This window comes from Calypte anna, chromosome 9 (assembly GCF_003957555.1).
Source record: "Calypte anna isolate BGI_N300 chromosome 9, bCalAnn1_v1.p, whole genome shotgun sequence".
Classification (NCBI taxonomy): Eukaryota; Metazoa; Chordata; class Aves; order Apodiformes; family Trochilidae; genus Calypte; species Calypte anna.
In genome coordinates this window covers 18,491,811-18,516,047 of record NC_044255.1, presented here as the reverse complement: position 1 = coordinate 18,516,047, position 24,237 = coordinate 18,491,811, and the positions used below count along the sequence as shown (strand labels likewise).

The following is a 24,237-nucleotide window of genomic DNA, read 5'->3' as shown; positions in this document are numbered from 1 at the left end:
GTAATTATTTGCCTGTAAGGGCAGCCTGCTTGTATATTTTATTTTGCTGGTTAACACACACAACTTTTCAGTTCACTGCAACAAGGTAGCCAGATGCAAGAATTAATTGTAGGTCTGGCAGGCTGCTGGTTACCACAGCTCTAATAACACATCGGCAAGTCACACAGTCTGGTTAAAAGCACTTGTTTATTGGTTACAATATCAACTCATGGCAACATCTTTCACTGAGCCACTGTACAAATACAAAGAAAAAGATCCATTGTGGAAAAAAAAAAAAAAGCTATAAACAAGAGTTCATAGCAAGTGATTTTTTTTTTTCACAGGGAAGTCTTTTTACAACAGCACTGTTAAAGAACAAATGGCACAAGTCCCTGGTTTTTTTAATAGCTTAAATAAAAGCTTTAAGACTGTTCTGAATACATACACAATCCAAAGGCAGTGCAGAATCACTTCATAATTGGTAACATTACCAAAGTTTTCCAAAGTAGTCAGCAACAAGTAAAAAAAAAAAAAAACCAAAAACCTAGCTGATGAGAAATGCTGGAAACTAAAGGCAAATTAAAATCAAGCATGGTTAGAAGCATTTAGTTTTGGACTCCTTTGGATGTAATATGTACTACAAGTGTTCAGATGCTTTCCTTTAAAAAAAAAAAAAAAAAAGGAAAAAGAAAAAAAGAAAAAACCCACAAATAGAGCACCATTGTGTAAGTAAAACAAAGGCTTGAAATATCTAAGACTATTCCACCGAAGTCCATATTAGTTACAACCTAAACATACTGTGTGGTATAAGAATGTCAGGCACATGTAATCTGTTATCAGTTATATCAATTAGTAACACTGTTCACACATTTACCATAACAACACTGCATTAACATTCTGCATGTATTTTACATAACCAGCAATTGGATAAAAAGGCTTGTGGTGCCTCTGAAGTGTAGGAAGTAGTTTTACCAGCATGCATGCCAGATTACTGTATACAAAGTGCACCATCAACCCATGCTTAATTACTTGTACAGGAAATGCTATCTCAAAAATCAGTCATTCTGCTACACAACCATTTATACCAACTAGTTGAATTAGCCAATACTCTCACCAACATCTTAAAGCACAGCACTAAACCTAGTGGCGGTGACAGTGTCCTCAAAGAGGAAAGACTAATAAGCACTCTTGGAATGTTTTCACAATGGTTTCATTCCACCTTAAAAGAAATGTGAACTTCATCGTGGGACAAGCGGGTACACTAATTGAATTAATGAGTTAACTATTTCCAACCCATGCATCACAGTAAGCACACCAGGACCAGCTCTTACAGCAATTTGGCTTTGCCAAGTCAAGGTCAGGCCCTCGCCTTAGGCAGGGGGAAAAGCCTGTTTCATCCCTGTTCCACTTCAAAGGGCAGCTGAGGCTGCTGTCAATACATTGAACTGCCTGTTCTGCCAGATACCACAATTTATCTGTAATTTGGCAAGGCAGAGGAAAGGCAGGGTTGGAAGAAAAAAGGTCTGGAGACTGAGGGGAAGGGGCCCGCAGTGCCAGGGCAGTGAGTGCACATCTGCAGGATGCCACGTGGAAACTTTGTGTAGTTTCCAGAACCTCAACCTGCATCTCTACCAATAAATCCATGTCCCAGTCTACGTGGGAACAAGCCCAATCTGGGCACTTGCCTGATTAGTATTCTCCATTGCAAAGCTAAATGCACACCAGAAAATGCTGACAAAAAGAAAAATAACACCAACTGTACCTGAATAAAATAAATTGCGTTCCATAAAGCAGCACAGAGTGGCATTTTCCAAGCCATAATCCATTGACTTTGAGAGAGGCTGGAAAAGCATTACCTTGCCAGTGCTTTGGCACAATCAGTTCCTCCATTTCTGTAATTACACAAGTTACTTGAAATTCAGATAATGGTGTAGTTTGGCATCAAACTTACTTTTTAAGACAAGTTAAGACGTACCCGCTGGTGCTGCAAAATATGGAGAGTGTGCTGCCTTGGTGTGCAGGCGTGAAAAATCACTAAAGCTCAACCTGCATCCTTGAGCCTGTGTCAAACTACAGACAATTCGATTTGAGACTCAAAGCTGGGAATAAAACCTTCAAAGGGAATGCTATGAATTTAATTACCTCCCTTATACTAGAAGGTTGAGCTTTTACCATTAAAACCACATCCATTTTAGTAAGAGAATCAATCTTGAAATACCACTGACAGCCACCTAAAGAAGAAGCTACCACAGCCCGTGCAAGGTCATTACCTGGCCTCATACAATAACACTGTTACACTAAATCTGTAGGCTGTAAAAAAAAAAAACAAAAAAAAAACCCCAAAGCAAACAAACTACATCTAACGCCACCTTGGCAGGATCTATCACAAGCTCCCAAGAAGCATCAGCTACTGCTTCCTCAGCTGTGCTAAGGCTTTTCTTAGTCTAGAGAAAAGGAGGCTGAGGGGAGACCTTACCACTCTACAACTCCCTGCAAGGAGCATGCAGTGAGGTGGGCGCTGGTCTCTTCTCCCGAGTAACTGGGGATACGACGAGAGGAAATGGCCTCAAATTGCAGCAGGGAAGGTTTAGATTGGATCTTAGGAACAATTTCTTCTCTGAAAGAGTGGTGAAGCACTGGAACAGGCTGCTCAGGTAGGTGGTGGAGGCACCATCCCTGGAGGTATTCAAAAAACATGTAGACGTGGCACTTCAGGACATGGTTTGGTTGGCATGGAGGTGTTGGGTTGATGGTTGGACTTGATGATCCTAGAGGTCTTTTCCAACCTTAATGTTTCCATGATTCTTCCAGGTTTCCTTGTACACTAACACAAAAGGACCTGCAGCACTACAAACACTGGTTAACCAAACAGCAAAAGCTGGCAGATATTTGTATGATCCTTCTGGAAACCTCATTAGTGAGTAGATGGCATTTCATATTATTGATTTTAAAAGCAGCTGAACCCAACAGACAATTGCCCATCAAACAACAACAGTGAAATTATTTGCAGTAATACCTGTATGAAAGCCATTACCACATTTACAGTCTACTTGAACTTTTAAGAAAAGTTATATACATTTGTAAAATTGTTTTTGGAGTTTCACAAGTAGAAACAAGTTTTAATACCAGAACGTAAAAATGGCACCTGTCTTTCCAACGGTGTTGACTAGGAAACTGGTTCAAAACACACTTCTATGGAAAAAAAAAAATTTTAGAAAAAGAATATTATCTTAAAATTCCTTAGTAACAAATTTCCAGAATGATTCACTCAAGGCAGCTGTGAGCTAAAAAACAATAATCAAGTGCACCATTAAAAATAAACCAAGTCTGCAAGATCCCGAGAGCTGCTCACTTAAGAGAGTAACAAGAATTCCATAATAGTTTGTTAATGCAGACAGATCATAAAGCAAAATGCTGAGGAATTCCTGTGACATACAAGAGTGTGATTTTGGTCCTACACCAGTCTGCTGTTAGTAAATGTATACTTCTCCAGCACAAGATGTGCCTTTTCCTTTATTTGAAAGTGGATTTACTGTGATCGACTGGTACATTTATTGGCACCTTCACCATTACAGACATGGCAGGTTTACAGGCACAGTATGGAAGTACTGAAATTTAGGATTACAAATGTCCAAAACTTGACAAATAGTCCTCTCAGCCACAAATCTGTTTTGGTATATTACAAGATACCGGGCACTTACATTTACTGCCAGAGATACCCCGACTCCCCACAACTTCAGATGGGGGCAGATTCACGTCATCTTCCAACCCGAGGATTTAAAATTTAGGTTATCTTTAAAATAAGTCACTTAAGAGAAGCCAATAGACTTCATTCCCCCTTCCAAAAATGCTGCAGACATTCAGATTCCAAGAGAACATCCACTGCAAGCACAGGCATGCAGCCAGGCACCAAAAAGTTAAGCAATCTTCCTGGTTAGTTTCAAATGGGCATCAGCCACTTGCGTTTCCTACATCTACACTCAACTGTCCTTGTTCAGAACCTATAATTTATAAGCAACTGACATCAAAATCAGAATAAAATCAGGAACGGGAGAGGAAATGGCTATTTACAGTGTCAGAGCTGCAGAACAATTAGCATCTAATAAGCCACCATGGCACAGACCTCTGTGACCACAGGAGAAGAAGCAGGTCGCTGAGTTTGTAGTATGAAGTTTGAGAGGGTCACACAGGTAAATAAGGTTACTTGGTTTATCCTAAGTTACACAATTCCTTTTATAATTCACACTGCACATAACTGACAACAAGAGCTTTTGGTTGTGGTATGCTTTGGCAGCCCCCTCATTTGGAGGGGGGTTACAGGCAATTAACTGCACATTGGAAATCATCTCTAAGAATTTCAGCAAAGTCCTTCTGAATTCCTCAGCTGATGGTGGGAACTGAGCAAGCTCTGCAGAAGCACTGCTGCTTTCTGCATGCCCAGAGTCGTGCCAAGTTGTTTTGTTAGTGCAAATCAGCTGGAGTTTGTGATGGGCCAAAACCACCCCACTGAGTTAGAGCTGAACTGTCCAAAGGAAAAGCACTCAGCCACTTCATGACAGTGGCACAGGTCACTTGGCTTCCCTACCCAAGGACTGCAGGGAGCAGCTGATGCAAAGAGCTGCAGTAAGGAAGCTACAACTTCTGGAACCAGATTTTGTTTCATTTTATCTTCATTTTTAAATATTTCTGCTATTGTTGCAAGTCTGCCTGGCATTAACTCCTTGGTGTTTGGAGGCCATGACTGCCAATGGATGAACCAGGAACCACTGGCTAGAAGGAAGAACCCCCACAATTAAAAACAGGCAAGCAGGTCAAGTGTGTGAATAAGGCAGTAGGTATTAACTGGGAGTCTCCAGGGCCTTTAAAAAAATTCAAATGTCTTCCATTATAAAAACACATACATACCATTGGCTTCACTTTATCTACAGTAAATTCACAAAAACATTGAAAACAGCAATCTAGTTCATCCACTACAAAACTCAGAAGTGACATCTCAGGTTAAAAGCAAAGCTATAAATGTAGTTCCTTAAAAAATGCAAACATGTTTTTTTACATACAGACAAATGTTACATGATTGGCTGCTATAATGTGTATATTCTCTGTTATGTACAAAAAAAGTACAGGATTAGCAGACTGAGCACAAGCAAAAACCCTTCAAGGACAATCTAACCAAACCACCAAAAACAATAAGACTGGCTCTTAGTTTGTCGGTCACCATGATTATGTGTGCTGGCCCCTTTTTAAAAAGTCAGTGATTTCTTCCCCCCTCCCCTATTTCTTCACTTGATTTTTTTTTCTAGTTTACAGAAAGCCTTTTTGTGTAATAATCAGTGAATAGAAAAACTTCACCTGCAAATACAAGGTAGAAATGTTAATTTCACAGCTATAGGCTGCAGCATTGATCTCTCCAGGTCTCAAATGGAGAATGTACATGTTTGGCTCCCAGTTAATTCCAGATTCTGAGAAAACTGTCCCAAGACCCTGTAGCTACAGCCATGCCGTCATCAGTAACACCTAAACAGCTGACACGGTTGTCATGGCCAGCAAGGACACCTGGAAAAGAAGAAGAAATGAAAGTTAAAGAGTCATAGGATGCCAAGGACTTCAGCTGTAACTCTGCTCTCCCAGGTAAGTCTTCAAAAATGCTAAAGGGAGATGTAATGTAAGATCTAATCATCCTCCTTGTCTTTACCCTGAAGAATGAGATACAATACAACTGCCACACCAAGAAACTTAACAACAAGGTTTTGAAAAACATGTGCACACAACACTGCCTCCTTTTTTTCTTCCTGCCTTTATGACTTCTTTCTACCTCAAAGATCACCTCATTTTCATTTTCAGTACCATTTCAGCACATCAAATATTTCCAAAATTAAATGTGGTGTTTTCTGACAGTGCCCTGGATACAGGAACTACCTTGAGTTTCTCATGTTTTGCAAACCCCAAGGATTAAAATCATGTGTTGAGCCACACTATTAGAAAAGCAGCACAGCACCCTGTGCCTCCTTCTGCTTTGTTTTTACTTCCCTTCTACCCATTCTTGTACGTGTCAGCTCTCCCAAGGTGCCACATGAATCTCTACTGAATCTCTCAGCCTGTCCATGTCCTTTAAGAAAAGGACACATTCCCAGCCTAACCAGCAGAACTGAGGCTCAGAACTGAACCAGGCCTCATCACTGACATTACTGAATGAAGTGAGAAAGATTAAGCCACACACTGTCTATCCTGTGAACTATCACTGTGAACAATCCAAGGATTAAAAGTATCCACTTTGACTCCTTCCCAACAGGAAGAAATTATAGTCCCCAAAGCAAAAAGCCTACAGGAACTAACTACTGTGTGAACTGAATCCTCTGATGAGAGCAAAAGCCAATGCCAGTGTATAATTCTGCATTATTTAATTTCTACGATTGAGTTAAATAAATTTTCTGCAGACATAACAATTTTGGAAGCTGATGCTTAGACTCAAGAGCTGGTATCTTCCAGCAGAGGAGTTAAAAATGGCCAATACCCAACCACCAGAGTATTTCACTGACAGGATGTGTTACACCACACATTACACAGACAGAAACTGCAGTGCAATGCAACAACTGGAAGATTTAACCAGATAGAATAAAAAGATGACATTCCTGAAGAAGACAGTGTCAGGAGGAATCAAGCAGATTCAGTAAGATCAGCAACAACATTGGCAATGAACTGGCCCTGCATTTCCCATAGATTTTGAATATCCATCTTCTGCTAAGGAAATGGAAAACTCGAGCTCCCTGCTCGAGGTGAACTCACCTGCTCTCTCCCCTTTCAGAGTATCCCACACGTTGCAGTTGAAGTCATCATAACCTGCTAGCAAGAGGCGACCGCTTTTGGAGAAGGCCACAGAAGTGATCCCACAGATGATGTTGTCGTGGGAGTACATCATCAGCTCCTGGTCTGCACGGAGGTCAAAGAGTCGGCAGGTGGCATCATCAGATCCGGTGGCAAATGCATGTCCATTAGGGAAAAACTGCAAGTTTGAATGGAGAGAGAGGAGTTTGACACAAGAAAAATACACTGCTCGTGCAATACTGCAAGACTGTCACAGGACTGTTTTGCTGGGTGGGGACAGGATGGGGCAGAATGATTTATTTAAAAAAAAATAAAAATCTCTAAGTTTAAGAAAAAACTGCATGTACACAGCTAAGCAACAGAACACAGATTAGTATTAGTAACACCTGAATGACTGGAATTGTACCCAGACAGTTTCTGCATGCGGCATAATGGGAGTCAGAGGGGATGCAAGTAAATCCTACAAAATGAAGCAAAATGCAGTGATGTGTGTCATGGCTGTGGGCCAGGAAGACCTGGGTGAAGTGGTACACAATGTTCCATCCTGGGCTGGATGAGCCAGGTTGGCTCAGCCAAGACAGAAGATTGCAAGCAAGCAATTCAATTTCCAAAATATCTACTCCAAAGCAGAGTCATTCTTAGAACAGCCAAATTGATTGAAATGGGAATGAGAAAAGCTCAACACATCTCAGGACTCAGATCTAAGTATAGGAACTGCATTTTTCTACTGGTCATGCTTTTGGTATTTTCTCAGCCTTAGTAATTTTTCATGTTTATCAAAACCAGATGCAGCTTTGACTTAAGATTTCATTCCCTATTTATCAGAGCTTGTATCTTGCAGATCAGAACATAGTGTTATTATGACAGAGAGGAAATATAATCCAGTTTATAAATATTACAAAATTATTCCAAGGATGAATATTCAATACGAGTTCTGATTTTGACTTTGCCCTCCAGAATATTTCACTGGAAGCTCTTTTAAACTATCTACAACTTTCAGTTTTAACTCTGCAAAAAAGTTCTCTTCTTCCATTCTTACCTTCCTAAAAAAAATGAATGAAAACATGGCTAAAAGTATTCCAAAAACGCTTCAGTGCACCATAGGTGATAGGAGTAATAATTCAGTTATAAACTAGTTCACGAGTTATTAGACAACCTTCTTCATTACAGGAAATTTAACAGTCTTTGCCATAAAAAATTCTTTTAAATAAGGTAAACCAGTAGACTATAAGCTGAATTCATGCAACTACAGCTTTTATCTTCCCTCTTTCCATGTGGAAATAGAAATGATCACTTACACAAACTGCATTAATATCTGACACATGTCCTGTGAATGACTGCCTGCACATTCCATCTCGAATGTCCCAGAGCTTTGAGGAGGCATCACAGGCACCCGAAACAAAAGTCTTCATGTCTGGACTTAGGGAGAGACTCATCACATCTCCAGTATGCCCAGTGAACGTGGTGGTCTGTTGACCAGTTTCAATATCCCACAAAGCGCTGCAGATAAAGTGACAGCATTAACACAAAGTATATGCTTATTTGAGGGTTTAGGTTTTAAATACAAACTAAGGCATTGAAAAGTGAAAAAAAAAAAAAAAAGGGGGGGGGGGGGGAAATAAAGGCTGAAAGAGCTCAAAAACTCACCAAGTGGTGTCTCCTGAGCTAGTGACAATTTGGTTGTCATCTAGAAAGCGACAACAGGATAAGTATCCTAAAAAAAAAATCCAAAGTCATGTTAATTTCAGACTTAGGAGTAATAATAACTGATGCTTCAAATCAAAGAGCAGTGACCAAAGATCTCCCAGAGCTGGTTTGTTAATCAAAACAAAAAAGAATTGTTTCAGAGTTCAGAATACACCCCAAAGTGAGACAATTTCATTTGGTGCAATAAAAAAACCAAAACTCAAACAAAAACTATTGCTGACCTGTGTGCCCTGGCAACTCGCGGCTCACTCTCACGTTGCCCTCTCTGGTTTTTAAGTTGTATATGGAGCAGATGTTGTCCAGTCCACCACAGGCAACATAGTTCCCAGATGGTGCATATGCACAAGTCATCACCCAGGAGGATCTCAAGGGAATGGCGTGCATCTTCAGAAAGACAGAGCTCATGAATCACAGCAGCTTTCATTTTGCACTGAGGTCATTCATATCAGTTAATGAATTACAGCAGATTAAACCAAGTAGATTGTGCATGTTGTTTCAGGAGTTTGATTTTACAACATCTTACAACTCATGTTCATATTTATATATACATTCTAAGATGAAAAATACCAGCAGTCTCCAGGGTAGTTATATAGAACTTCAGGTACAACATTATTTAATAGCAAAGTTATTCTAAACTTAAACATTCACAACATTTGTTTATCCTACTTTGGTTTCTTTGTCCAGTTATTCTACATCTCTGAACTGGATAGCTGTACCCATGGAGACAGGACAGTTTATAGCAGGTATCATCACACCACACTCTACCTGAGATTTTTTTCAATTAACAGGTTCTCCCAAAAAAACCCCACCATATCTCTAGTTATCTGGATATTATCTAGTTATCTAGTTATTCATGAAAGGAAAAAAAAACCAACCTGTTATGTCTAAATTAGAAAAAGGATAAGACACAAACACCTTCAAACATAAGTTAAGTGTGAATTGTTAAGAGGGATTATAAATAAACTCTACCTTGTTTGTTGTATAACTATCCCAAATAATTAATTTTCCATCTTGAGATGCACTGACTAGTAGCCTATGTATGAACACAAAATGGAATATGTTAATATTAAACAAACAAACAGAAAAAATCTCAGTATGGACATACATCATGACCAAGTGATTCAGAATCATAATTTCATTATTACACAACATTTGTTGAAAAAAACCTGCAAAGAGCTATATATTACCAGACCAAAGATTCCCCTGTGTCCACAGACAGTTATGATTAACAATGGGCAGAACCAAACAATTTACTGAAAACACATTTTATGAACTCTCTCCACAGCTGCTTCTATTTTTCATATACTAATATTTTAACTACACAGCTAAATAAGAAAAGCAAGAAATTTAGGGAAAAATAAAGCTTATTCTGAGAGCAGATTCTAGATCCTTTCTGGACTATAGAAGGCAAAACAGACCACAAAGCTCTACTGACTTCTGACCACCAGTTGGCTCTGAAGGCAGAATAACAAAATTCTCTCCTAGAAGCTGTGTAACTTTTCCTGTTAAGTTCAGTCAGGTCATTTTAGGGTTTTTTCAGTAAAACAGGTTGGGATTTCTTCTTACAGGTGCTATATCTATTATCACAGAACCTACACAATTATTCAACACCTGGGAAAATACAATATCCATAATTCCAAAACCACATCACATACCCTACCCTCTGGATAGACAGACTCAAAGAGCTTAGTTAAAACTGAATTAAGGAAAAGGCAAAATGCCTGTGGTAGGAAGAAGCAAAGTACCTCTCCTTTCAAATCAGGCTGTGTTACCACTGTGCATTACTCACAGTTAGCGTTTTAAAAAGGCAAACTATAACTGATGACAAAAATCCCACTCCAGCCATAGTCTGTGATCCCCCTGGAAAGGCACCAGCACCGTACCACATAGATCCCAAAATGTAGCAATTTGGCAATTTGAATTCTGAAGTCAACAATCTGACTTCTAACCCTTCAAGTGGAGGTTTAAGGGGCTGTTTGTACAAACCTTGAGTCAGATCCCCAGTGCATAGCATAGATTTTGGCTAAGTGACCTCTAAGCGTACGCCTTGTCCGCATCTGAATTCGACCCACTGAGTCCAGACTTGTTGTGATCTAAAAATAAATAAAACAAACCCCTGAGATACTGAGGACTATTTTTAATACATAAGATAACTAAATACATTTGAACTTTGATAGAATGTAATCTATTCTGGCATGCAACATTAAAAAAAAGATAATTACACTGAAGGACAAGCCAGACTTAGGTTGCATACAGGACTGGGGAAAGCAGATTTTACAGAAGATACAGAAACAAACTTCACAATGAGTACATTTGAAAACTTAAGGAAGTTTTAAAAAAATAATCCTATATAATTTGAAACAGCCTCAGTATTACTAAATCTGAAAGTTTTCAAATAAAACCAATGGTAGGACTGTTACTGCACTGTTACTTTTTAAAGCACAACAGAACTTTAAATGCAAAATACTTTTGTTTACAAGATACAGCTAAAAGCTATTTATTTAAGTCTTTCTAAACATACCGAACAAAATAAACACACACTATTTAAAAACTAAACTGGAAGCAGGATCATTAAGATGGTGAGGGGTTTACTGACTAGTGGGTTTTTGCTGGTTTGTTTTTTGGTGAGGTGGTTTTGTTTTAAGTAACTGTCTAAATACACAGTCCACTTCCAAAGGCTTCTTTCATTTTATTATCTCACTTACTAAACAGAAGCATGTTACAGTCATAATTTTTAGGGAATTTTATTTTTTTATATAACAAGTAACAGCCTACACACAGAATCAAGAACATACCTGAGCAAGAGTTGTGTCACTACATGCTTTCCTTGCATCCTGAAACAAAAGAATGGAAGAGTTTGAATCTAAAAGGTGACACTAAGTGTCAACGGAGAGGAAGTGTCTAAAGGAAAAAATTTTTAAACTAGAATTCACCACACTCAAAAAGCCACAAGCCAACAACAATTTACACACCAGTATGCCTTCTGTCACCTAGTGTGTTTTATTGTCCAAGGGATCTAAAGCACTGGCACACAAGCTAGGTGGTAGTGGAGGAAGAGGGACTTAGGAAGTATCATGCTCCAGCAACCTTTGAATCTCCCTTCCTACAGAACTGGTGATTCAAAGGCATTTGGTGCCATCCTAAAGTCCCAGTGCCTACCCTCTGCCCTGTATTCCTTCCGTGGTGTGGATATGCTTGCTCAGGGTGTGCTGAGCACCAAGAGGAAGAACTGATCCATCTGAAAAAGCAACCACATATTATGCATGATTAGCAAGCTTTGTGCTAGAGGAGGTCCTTGCATTAACTCTCCTTGCTGTGCAGGGGTGATGATGCTGATTATAAGAGGCAAGGAAAAATGAGCAGGCAGGGGCTGGAGAGCAGGACAGACATGGACTTAGAGAAGCTTTCATAGAATGCATGGTGTTCAAGTCTCCATACAGATATTGTTCTGGCTTTTTGTTATTAATTTTTTTATTTATTTCAGACTCTGTGGTTATATGACCCAGGAAACAGACTTTACTTTCATTTGTACAACCAAGAGTAAGAGGCTGGACACCTGACATGCAGGCAAGCATCACTCAGCCTCAGCTGCAACACTCCTGATTTTGCATAACCTGGTTTCAGTGACAACTGGGTCTGCACTGCACTCCTGCAACTCAGGTCCTGCCTTCCAAACACAAAAATAGGCACTTGATTTAAAATGTTTGGCTTAAAATTAGACAGGGACTCCATAGCCCAAGTTGGAGATAAAACTACTGACAGCAGTGCTGAAGGATCAGCCACAAGATCCTCTCTAACTCCCTGCAATTTCTCCAGGTACCTTCCAACTTCTGTAACCAGTGAAGCAGGCAACCCACAGATGACAGATGGCCTTCTTCACCACTCACTTGTGTGTCCCCACAGGACGAGCCCTCAAGGAAGTATGTGCACTCCCTATACCAATGGCATTGTCTTCTCTGAGGGGAGGAAAGGAAAACTCTTCTCACACATTTCAGAACTGCACCAATGCCTCCTGACCAGGAGCTCAAGAGTTTTCAAGCTCTTGCTTGAGGGTTACTTGATGCTTCAAGTTTAAGAAATTTTTTTTTTTTTGCGTGCTTATTTTGACCACTCTCCTCCCAGAAAGCAAGCCTGAGAGTGGATTAAGTCATCTCAATGTATTTTTAAAATGTCTGAACTGTAGAAATATTTATAAAATGTTGACGTCTGGAATCAGGAGGGGTTTAAAATACCAGAGCAGCAAATCCCCTAGCACTCAGGTCTTACTTCATCCACAAGAAGAAACACACTGGATTTTGACCAACTTAATTTTTTTTAGTTTAGCTGAAACACTTGAAGATGCTCAACATAAATTCTGAATAATGCAAAGCAATTTTTCTTAAAGGCAGTGCTATTAGCAACACCTATCATCGAGGCTGTCTAACAGTTGCCATAGAACTGGCAAAGTTGCAGGAAAAGCAAAGTTTCCACAAGCTATTTTAATTCTCACATTTTCAAGATATTTCAGTTCTAATTTTTACATATGACACTAGTGATTCTGCTAGGATGATGCACAACACAAAGAATTCCTCTATATGATTGCACATTTTTCTCAGTTCATGCATTAGGCAGTACAGAATTGTGAGAAAAAGGGATCAATATGCATTCCCCACAATTTTCTAGCATACAAACTTAAGATTTTTTTCTCAAAACTATATAGGCTTTTTTAAATAGTGCCAACTTTGTAGAAAATGTCATGATTCAAAGGAGACTGTGCCAAATATGTAACACTTGCAAAAATCATATCCTGAATTTTAATTTTCAAAGTGAGGACACGCATCACATGGGAACCTTGGTATAGACAGAACTAGGAATCAACTTTAACCACAAAGCTGTCTAATAGTTCATCACTCACTGATGTTTTAAACTTCTTGCACTAAAAATTAATGCAGTCTTATCCCTCCAACAGTCATGTGCAGAACAAGGCTACAGCTGTAGTAACTACATGGGGAGGCACAAGTACTGATTTCACCTAGATACCAAAAAAAATCATTCAATATTTCTAAAGTATTGCAGACTACAGAAAGTGTATTGGGAAACTGACAGCTATGCAGTTTATTTTACTTTAGGAAGCTGCTTGGTGCAATCTTATTTGGAACTCACTTGTATGCATAAAGCTGATTTTTCATGCTTTTATTGTTAGGAAAAACATCAGGTAAAACCAAAGAGTTGCAAACAACTCAAATAGCAAACCACTAGCTGCATATAAAACATTAAATGCTGCCATCACCTCTTTTTATGAGTGCATAAGAAATATGTCTTGAAGATTACCAGCTGGCTAGAAATTCTAGACACTTAAAAAAACTTGTTTAGATTCTACACCTGTCTTTTTACCTGTCCCAAACAGAATACCTATTTAGAAAGAAAATTGTGTAGAGCTTTAATAAGAAAGATAAAGCAAGTTTTAATAAGAAAGATAAACAATCACCTATGCAAATATAAAACTCGATTATTTGGTCATCTTATTAAGTCATCAGGAGCATATTATAATTGCATATTAATCTGAATTTAAATTAAGGATTAGGTATCCAACCCTGCACTTAAATCCAAAGAGGCATAAACTAATTGCCAGCCCTGAGCTGACTCCAAGGGCAATAGCCCTGGTTACACATGGTTACTCAGCCACATCTGTGTAGATCCAGTTACAAGTTTGGGTGACAGAGTTTCAAGGTAAATGTTAAATAAACCTGAAACCACAAAATGGAGTCCTTATACAAAGGGTCAGTCAGATATGTATGTACCAAAATTAAAGAAGCAAACATTCCTGCAACTCAGTCTGGCTCTCTTCACTTGCCTGGTATCTCCTTCACAGAGAAGAATTTTGCACAAAACCAGACTAATAATGAATACTGAAATAAACCCAACTGGTTTACCCCAGCATAATCTGAGGAGAAAATCTTTACACACCAGGCAGAGGAAAAACTGAAACATTGGGTATTCCTTTTATTTTTTTCAATGCTGTAATAAAGTTTATATTTAAGAAAAAGTTTTGTAAAGTAAAATTTATTTGCATTGCCCTACAGTGCTGCTAGAAGGGGCACCCAGTGTCACAACACTGACTGAGCCTCATTAGTGGCATTAAGTGAAAATGACAGCAGACAGCTCTTCTTGGATAACACTGAACGAGCAACCATGAAAGCAACATTTGCCCCCAACACATGAAGTGTGTTTATCACCTTGCTGATACTGATAAGCAGCTTAACATCCACTGCTCTGACCAGCAGACCACTAAACAACTGCTGCCAGCAGATGCCATGCTGAAACAGTCAGTGTACATGCAACGTGGTCTGAGACACCTGAAGTCTTGGCTGATACACATCTTTGTAAATAAGTCTTTCTCATAAAAACCAGATCTACAAATGTTTCATGTTTGGGGAAAGGAAATGCTGGTGAAGAATAAACAGACTTTGAAAATCCTTATTATATGTTGCTCTTTTCTCCCCACCGAAGACTCCATCACTGAAGTTTACAGGCAGGTTGCAACAGATTCCTGGCAAACTGACTTCAGGCATGACACCTCATGCTTCATTTCTGTGCAGTGAGTAATTTCAACATAAAATTAGCACATATGGGGGAATCCACATTTTTAAAAAAATTATTCCAGAGGAAGCAAAGAAATAGGGCCTGTAGAAATGACACAGGGCCTGGAAGGTTTTCTCTCACACTCCATGCTTTGACCTGCAAGCTAATCAAGAGTAGCAGTGCAGAGGTCACTTTTAGCACAGAAATAAGCTTTTCCAATACCCTTAAGCCCAAGTTGTCATGTCTAGGTTCTACAAGTCTGCTGCTCACTTTTTCTTTTAAATACCAAATAAAACATTTGCAGAGACAAACACCACCCTAGTAACAAAATACAGCAAAATTCAATAGGGAAATACAACATGTTGTTCCAGAAGTATTATGAATGCATTTCATTATTCCACCGGCATCCTTTTCTGATTTTGATAGCAAATATTCTGTAAACATTTTAAGCTCTGCACAGCTTAAACAGGAGCAAGTCACAGATGCAATCTTTATTCCTTTAAAGGAGGAACTTTATAATGAAAAATAAGCAATTAGTAATTCTTACTCTGATTTGATTTCGCAGCTGCTCTGCCTCCTGTCGTAACTGTTCCAGCTCACTCATCTTCAGTCTCTATTTCTCACACTCCACTGGTGAAGAAAACCTGTCAATAAGAGGGAAGAAAAATAAGCTTCAGTATCACTTGCTCCTCTTTAAAAAGTAAACCACAAAACCTCACAAACCTAATATCTCTTTATTCTGCCTCTAGAAAGACTTCCAAATTGGTATCTCCCTTCGTACACTGTCTAATAAATCAGGCAAGACCTAAGTTATTTCAGTTCCTGAGCTAATATGAAAAGCAGGATTAACTGAAGTATATTTGGTGTTTACAAGGAACTGTCAACAGAAGCTCTCACTGCACTTCAAAAAGTTACTGAACACCTTCATAGTGCCACTTCTCCTTGCCCCTGAAGCCTCCAAACCCCTCAGTCTTCACCCCAAGGTGGCAACAGAGAGCAAAGACTGCAGCGGTGGCCTCAAACATCTGCCTTGGAGCTCAGCACTGCTGGGATACAGGCACCTTTGCACATCACATCCGAGGCAGGTTTTCGTTTTAATTAAAGAGGAAAATTAGAGAGGGCTGCAGGTGAAATAGCAGCTTCCCTACATTTTTCTTCCCTGCTTCCTTGGGCTAAGTACCATGGATGATGTTGTAATTTCAAAAGCATCCACACAGTGGAAGGGAGAGTAAAAGCTGAACCATCCCTACAAGCACCCCCTTGCTGGCACAGCCCACAGAGCCTAAAGCAGTCCTCATCTGAACAAAAACTCAAAGCAGTCTTAAGAAAAAGAACACCTCAGAGTAAGGCCAAACCTAAGCAAGCTTTCAGGTCAGTAATTTTTTTTAAAATCAGATTTTACATCTCTTTTTTTCAGTGTGTTCAACAATTTCCTCAGATCAACTTTGTTCTTTGTTCTCAGTACAGCACCCGTAGAGACAAAGACCTCGTAAGTCTATTCACATAAGCCTAGACTTCAACATCCTTGTAGTAAAAGCAAAATAAGATAGGAGCTTACTCAGGAATAAACCAGGCTCTTGTTTGTATTTCTTTCATGATAAAAAAAAAAGTACACCAGAAAAGTGGTGGTGGTGATCCCATTACATGAACAAAAAATCCCCAAAGACTTTAAAGCTCATAGAAAAAGAGAGAAGTTGGACTACTGCTCACAGAATGAAAATTGAGGGAAGAAAACAAGTGGGGATAAGAACCTATTCAAAACATTAAGCATTTAATTTAAGGATGAGAGACAACACAGCACTGTCCTCCCAGTTTTAGTCCACTGAAAAAGGAGGGAAGGAAGGTGACAGAGTAACTGGTTAAGTTGCAGAGCCCTAGGGGAGCCCAGCTCTTTCTTTGGTCTAGATACTGGTTCTCTGTAGTTCAGCAGTGATGTGCCCTGTACGACAGACTCTGGAAGGCTTTTTTCCATCTATAAAGCAGGACACTTTTCGTTGCTAACAATCATCCCTGGACTAACAGCTTACACAAGTGTTCCTTACACAAGAGGTAGGAAATTTCTCTCTGCTCAAGGAGGAAAGGGTACCTTTCTCTCAATCTGACCCTCCATGCTTTCCACAGTCAGTATCCAAATGAACCCTCAAACACAGACAAACTGGATCACCTCTAAATTAAAATACACTCTCACTAGTAAGTGCACAGTGGTGACTTAGGTCTAGCTAATATTTTCAGACACACAAGTAAACAATGAAGTTCACACCTTTCCTTCCTAAACCTATGCTCTTCAGGACATCATAATCCATATACCATCATCTTCCTACTTCAGGGGCCCAGGCTATTTAACATTGTCTAATGCACAGCAAGCTTAAAATAGAAGTCACCAACACTAACCAGTTTAAAAAATCAGGCATCAAAAACTGCAATCACTTTATCATGCATACTATTCACCTGCCTTTGAAGTTTAATTACAATTTTAATATTTTGATTGGAATACCATGCCTCTATGAAATACAACCCCCTTTTTTCAGTTTCACAGTGTTAAGATTATCCTTTTAAAAATGTTCTCACTTTTTTGTTCTAGAACCTACACAAAGGTAACACAGACAAAACACTGGACTCAGATTACTGAAGCAAGCCAGCCATGATGCCTCAATGCCTGCCAGTGTTTCAGCAGTCCTGCAGGCTATTTTTAACAGAAGATAAAGACACTTAACAAAGAAGTTGATGTATCTCTAATTTTCTGAGAAGGGAAGTCAGCTTCTGCCCTGTGATGTACCACACACTTCAGTGCTCTGTAAACACTAATTTCAATGCAGAGAACTGGCCATAAAAAAAGTGATGTTACTGTTCATCTGGAAGTATGCACAGCTGGCCACAAGTAGTTAAAGTCAAGACATTTTTTTATTGGTAGTAAAATTGTGAGCATATTAGAAAATAAACTGAAAGACCACAAATGACCATTTTGCACTCCAACCATAAAGTCAATGTTAATGACTTTAATGTCACTCATATCAGCACTGTTCATCATCAATACCACTTCTGAGTCAAGCTGCACCAGCAGCTGAACAACTGCTATGTTTGACAGCTTTAAATCATGTTATACCTGTACAAGTTCCTACATGGACAAAACCCTGGTCAGGAAGACTTCTCAGTCACCTACCTTTAGCATAAAAATAAATTCCTAATCAAATTAAAGGACAATGATCTTCCATACTTTTTTGGAAAAAAAAATAGATTTTTTGTAGTTGGAAAGTCCTAGCAATGGTATGGTACCAATCCTGGTATGTTCTAAATTTGCAAGTTCATTAGTTACTGCCCATAAAATCCTATCAGTATCAGAGTCAAGCTACATCTCATATAGATTGAATACAATATATATTGCTGGCAGCAGCTCCCAATGCAGCTGTTCCCATGTTCAAATGACCATCCATCCACCTTAAAGTATTTAGCAGAACTGTGAGGAAGATGCTTCCACTTGAGATTTTTTAATTTTGTAGGCATTATTTTGAGGTGCTCACAAATTCCAGAAATGGAGTGGGTAGGGAGGAAGGTCTCATGGATTCAGACTAACTCTGCAAGCAGCATCTCTGAACTGCTGTTGGACTATTGTGTGAGAACCTTCCTGATGCCATCCATACTGAAGACAGCAATGCCAGAAGCTAAGCATGTGCTTGGAACTTGCAGATTCATCTATTTCATTTTAATGCTTCTGATGACATACTCAAGATGTAACCATGTGTGAAGACCATTATGCTGACTGTATTTCTTTGCTGCAACATTGTTGTTACCTGCACCTGTGATGTGATCAGTGAAGCGCAGCAAGAACATAGATGGCTGGCAGCAATGGCAAAGCAAAAGCTTCATCCTGTAAAGCTGTCCTCAGCCCAGAGAAGAAGGTCACCACCACAACCTTGAAGCACGCTATTTCCCAATGCTACCAGTCCTTGGATAAAAACAACTTGGTTTTTATCTGATTAAATGCTGGGACTGCTTTCACAGGGCTCATAGGGATTGCAAAAACAGAGGTAAGCGATCACTATATTGCCATTTTTTTCCACATACAACCAATTACTGAAAACTACAGTGGATTCAACTCCTATTTGTACTGTTATAAAGGACACATGCTTGTTCACTCTGCCCTCCAGGAAGATCAAAATATTACAGCAGGCAAAAATACCACTACTACTACTTCTGCCTGGAAAATTCTTTATTCCAAAGAATAATTTGCCCAGGAGCCCAGCCATACCCTAGCTGGTCCTGCACACAGCAGAGGCATCAGCTCTTGCACCTCTAAGAGTCAGGATTCCTCTTGGTAAGGCTGAGGGTAACAGAATGTCTATCTCCCTGACTTACTAATATTCTTATTTAACATTCAGTGAGAGGGAAAAAAATATTCTGAGAAAGAAAACGAGTGGTACCTCCTTTTTAACATTCACAGGTAGAAACTCTGATGAAGAAGCCAGATGCTTCTCCTCAAATGCAATTCACAACGTGCATGATGTGTGATAAATAACATCATCTGCTACAGCAAAGAGGCCATAAGGGGGATGAGCAATAGAAGAGGAAGAATATTTAAAGCCACTGGTAGCCAGGGGGTGTACCACTGCAGGACACCCAAGCAACTGGGAAACAGGGTCAAGGACAGGAGATGCTGCCCTGCAGAAGCAACAACACAGGGAGCAGGTTGTGAGCAAGTTATTGTGTAACCAAGGCAGCACATCTCTGCCCTCAGAACAGCAATGCCATTTCTTGGCTGAACTCTACCTCAGCGCAACTTCTCCTCAGCAGACTTGTGCGAGTGAATCTGCTGGTACCAAAATAAAGTACCTCCTGAGGCAGAATAATTAACTAAGTCAGATTCCACAGCATATCTAGTGTCAAGAGAGCCACTGGCAGGCTTGAGTGCTCCACAGATAAATTATCCCTTGCATTACTCCTGATTCAGTAGCAGCATCATTGTCTAAGAGTTTAATCCTTCATTATATGGGGCAGGCAGTGACAAATTACCATTTCTTGTATTGAAAGTACTTTCTCTGCAATACATGGATTGGAAAAAAAAACCATCATGGCTGGAAAAATATCCTTTCCTCTGCAAAAACTCACACTAAATGCACTTGAGGAGACTCTGTAAGAAGATGCAGGGAACCTAAGACCTCTGTGACAGCCTGGCAGGTTGCAGAGCAGGACACAAGGAGTTCACCAGACAGGGACCTGTTGACCCTGTTGCATGGAGCAGGAGGCTGAGAGCCAACACAGCTCTGGAAAGCCAGGAAATGGGATGATATTTGCAGATTACTTGAAGCAGAATAGTAAGGCATGTAGTGATAGGAAGCTTCAGTTCTGCAAAGAAGAGCTATTTCTGTCTCAGAGAACATTGCAGTTTACAAACTAAGTGTTAAATAATTTGGTTTCTTTACCAGGGGAAGAAAAAAAAAAAAAAAAAAGGGGGCATTTTCACTTGCCTTGGCAAGCTTAGCTTACTCCCATGTAAGATCACCATATAGACAGGAGGAAAAAAAATTACTAGAGAGGTGTAAATACTCCACACCCCATAACTAAGCATTGCTATTATTGTGCCAAATATACAGAGACTGCAAGAAGAACAGTCTGCCTGACAATATTCTTAAGAGCTACTGACTAAAGAATTGTTTAAACAAGAATTTTATTTTGTATTCAAAAAGCAGTTCTTTAGAGTTGAGTAAGTGCTTACCTACACTTAGCAACCATAGTTTTTCAGTTCCTATGCAGTAAGATCTCAAAAGTGATCGACACATAGCAGCAAAAATCAAGAGAGGAGGTTTCATACAGCTTGCATGTGATCATCCCTACCAGTGATCAACACAGGTGGCTAAACATAAGGAATTCTAACTATAGTACTTGACTAATTATAGAAAAAAGACACTAAGAAACACTCCAGAGCTGTCTCAAGGGAGTTATACTGGTAACTCACACACAAAACCTTTATATGCTGAAGGTACTTGTGCAAAGTTACCTGCTAATCTTCTGTAACTTTTTTTAGTGACACTAATCAAGACTTTGGTAACTTTGCACAATCTTTTATTCTCCCCCCAAACCATGAATAGAGAAGATAAACATACAGAAGTTTTATTTCTTATTGTCTAAAGGGAACAGATTTGAGATATTCAAGAACAGTTCAAATTTTATAAGCTTTGACCCAGTGGACAAGGCCTTACATAAAGTGAATCTCTGCCTGCACAACAGTAATCTTAAATGAATGTATTAATGCTATACTGTAGTTATATACCTTTATACAGTAAAAGTATTACAGTTGGAATTTGACATAATATATTTACTGTGGTAGAGCTGTTTGAGGACCACAAGCACTCAACTCTCCACTGAAGAAAATTATGTTTCTAATGCCTTTTTTTTTCCCCTGTATCTTGGCCCTATGTTGTCTTTCCTGTTTTTTGAAGATCTTAGCAGCTATTAATTCTCCCAAGAACTCTTTGTTCTGATTTGTAGCTGCACTGCATCAATAACAAAGACAACAAAGCAAGGAGCTTTTATATTGATCAACTAATACTTAAAACCAAGTAAAAAGAGGCAAAAGTTGAAATAACAGTATACAAAGGCTGCCATTGTGCCATTGTGTACCTTGTTCTTCCTCTCTCCTCTCAAACCTCTTCAGTGCATCTCCTTCCCTTCTATATCTTTAATGCATACTTTTGAGGGGTGTGTTAATTGCAGAGTATCTTAGACATTTCAGTAAAGAAAAAGAATAACGGTTGACTTTTTTTTTTTTAATTGTTACCATTTAGAAAACAAGCTTGGAATTTCTAATTAAATATCTTCCTCAAGCTTTTTAAATTTTTATTTTGTAAAATGGAATCAATTTGTCAGTGATTTTTGAGCCCCTGGGCAGACATAAAGCAGAGTTCTCCCATATTCAGGGCCTCTGGTCTCCCCAAGAAGAAAACAGGAAGCAGCCTGGGTGTGACCTCCCTCCTGAGGTCAGTGCTATTGTTGCACTTCTGCACATTTTGGAAGTGTTTTAAAGTGATATGTCTCCATTATAGCTTTGGTACAAAAACAGGAAATAATCAACCAACGCCTCTGGAGAGGAAGGGTATTAGCAGAACCTAAAGACCCATTTCTCCAAGAGATACCACCCCCCAGTTTTAAGGAACTGATGAATATATGTATTCAAGATTGCATGTACAGCTGGGAAGGAGAGGTAACAAAAGAAACCCATGAGCAAGCAACAGATGAGTGGGATTTGAAAGCAGTCTTGCCTCTTGGTGTGCCAACATGCCCCACGCAGTCACATCACAAATGCAGCCCCACCCCTGGGCTGCAGGGCAGAAGGAGTTTCAAGCCAACAACATTGCTCCTTCCTTCCTCCACCAAAACACCTCGTACACATCAAAAAGAGCTGAAGCATGTGCCACTTTACACACACACAGTTATTTAGCTTGTGATTTTAGTACAACTTGGAAATACAGCCTGCCACATGAAAACGTTTGGATTTACCGCAACAACTGCTTGGGTGTGTTAACAGGAATAACCGGAGTCAGACAAATAATCTGTGTGCACATTCTGCACTTCAAGCATCAACCCTGAGTGTATCTTCACCAGCAGATGAGGCAGGGCTGGAAGGTGTCTCACAGCAGTGCTGCTGGGCTCAGAAGCCAGTGCCCTTTTACCAGCACTGCCGCCTGACCCCGCGCAGGCACAGCCCGCAGATCAGAGAACAAACCCGAGAGGAGATGGGTGGGAGCAGATCACAACCCCTCCCTGAGCTGGATCACCACTTGGGTTATGGTTTCCATGGAAGACAAACAGACCAACAAATACTGACCTTGTTAACAGCAGCCACCAAACAGACAAAGGAAATCCCGGTTTAGAAATCAGATTGAGGTAATTCTTGCTAAAAGTTTACTCGTGAAAAAACGAGCAGTGGCTTCAGACTTTTTAACTTTCTTTATACAATAGGTTGACATCTTGCTAGACTGGTAGCTTAAGCTCAGAGATACAAGAATTTATTTCTAAAACATAACTCAAAAGGCTAAGCCAAGTACATTCATAAAACACTTGCAGAAAGCCCCTACTCTTCTTTGCCCACACACACTAGATTCTGGAAAAACAGCCCAACAAATTAAGCATTAATCACAAGTCTGAAAAAGGCACAGGAAGGAAGGAATTTTTAAAAATCATTAATATTTTGCAGCCCAAGAGAGTGATTTTTTCAAAAGTAACATTCTCATATTCATTATGTTCATTTCCAGGTCTAAATGTTTTGGTACAAAAGAACAGATTCATTTTCATCACAATCCTTGCAAACAGAACTTCATATAATTTGAATTATACTGTCTTTAGTGACTGTAATAATTATTCTCCAGTGAAAATTAGGTTCACTGACCACAGGACAATCGCTGAACAAATTATTATTGCTTTTGCAATTCAAAATATGTAAGAAGTGGCAAGAAAGATCTTAATGAAGTAAAAGGTACAACCATAAATAACAACACAGAGATGGTTCCACTCCAATTTCTTCCTTGGGGACAGACAGGAGGACACACACAGTGAACTGACACACTATGTAATTTGCCTCTTCAAACACCCAGCTACACCCAGAAGCTATTCTACCAAATTTTGGTACGAAAAGTGCACTGGAGACTGAGAACTGAAAGTCATTTTGGAAGACCACTTGCATTTGAAACTAGCTTTAAACAAGTTTGATTTGGGACTTTTTTAAGGGGCTACTACACTGATATTTACTGAAGTGGCACAGTACCTTTGCATTTTGTAGAGCCAAGCAGTGTTATGTGTATAAAATCTGGTCTGGCATCCACGTGCACAAAGGATTACTTAAGCAGCCTCCTGTTTTCTGAGAGCAAGCAGACTGCATGGTATGCATAAAAGGCACTAAGTACACAGAAAGTTTAGGTTTAAAGGCAGTGGCGAAGATACATGTTAAGAGAAACTGTCTACAGGAAAAGTGTCTTGACCCAACTAAGATGATCATTCACTTGACTGATATTAATTTCTTGCTGACAGTTCTTGAAAGTGGAGCATTCTTACACACCCCAGGAGCAGAAAGCCCAGCACTACCAGTTACACACACACATTGCATCCTTTCAGATGTATCACCAGCTTGCAGAAAAAAAAAAAAAAAAAAAGCATTTTGATCTATACATAGTCTTTAGC

The 24,237-nt window shown here is 39.4% G+C and overlaps 1 protein-coding gene across 2 annotated transcripts in view; it reads right to left on the bottom strand.

Moving 5' to 3' along the window:
- Positions 1-167: 167 nt before the first annotated feature.
- Positions 168-24,237, bottom strand: part of GNB4 (G protein subunit beta 4) — a 32,618-nt gene continuing 8,548 nt past the window's right edge. For both annotated transcript variants that reach the window (XM_030455895.1, XM_030455896.1), the window contains exons 2-10: positions 15,617-15,713; positions 11,304-11,342; positions 10,495-10,601; positions 9,478-9,541; positions 8,730-8,892; positions 8,449-8,515; positions 8,100-8,301; positions 6,763-6,979; positions 168-5,532 (exon numbers count right to left, since the gene is read on the bottom strand). In XM_030455895.1, the coding sequence (XP_030311755.1) occupies positions 5,426-5,532; positions 6,763-6,979; positions 8,100-8,301; positions 8,449-8,515; positions 8,730-8,892; positions 9,478-9,541; positions 10,495-10,601; positions 11,304-11,342; positions 15,617-15,673 (1,023 nt within the window). In that variant the 5' untranslated portion in view covers positions 15,674-15,713 and the 3' untranslated portion in view covers positions 168-5,425. The remainder of the gene's footprint in view (positions 5,533-6,762; positions 6,980-8,099; positions 8,302-8,448; positions 8,516-8,729; positions 8,893-9,477; positions 9,542-10,494; positions 10,602-11,303; positions 11,343-15,616; positions 15,714-24,237) is intronic.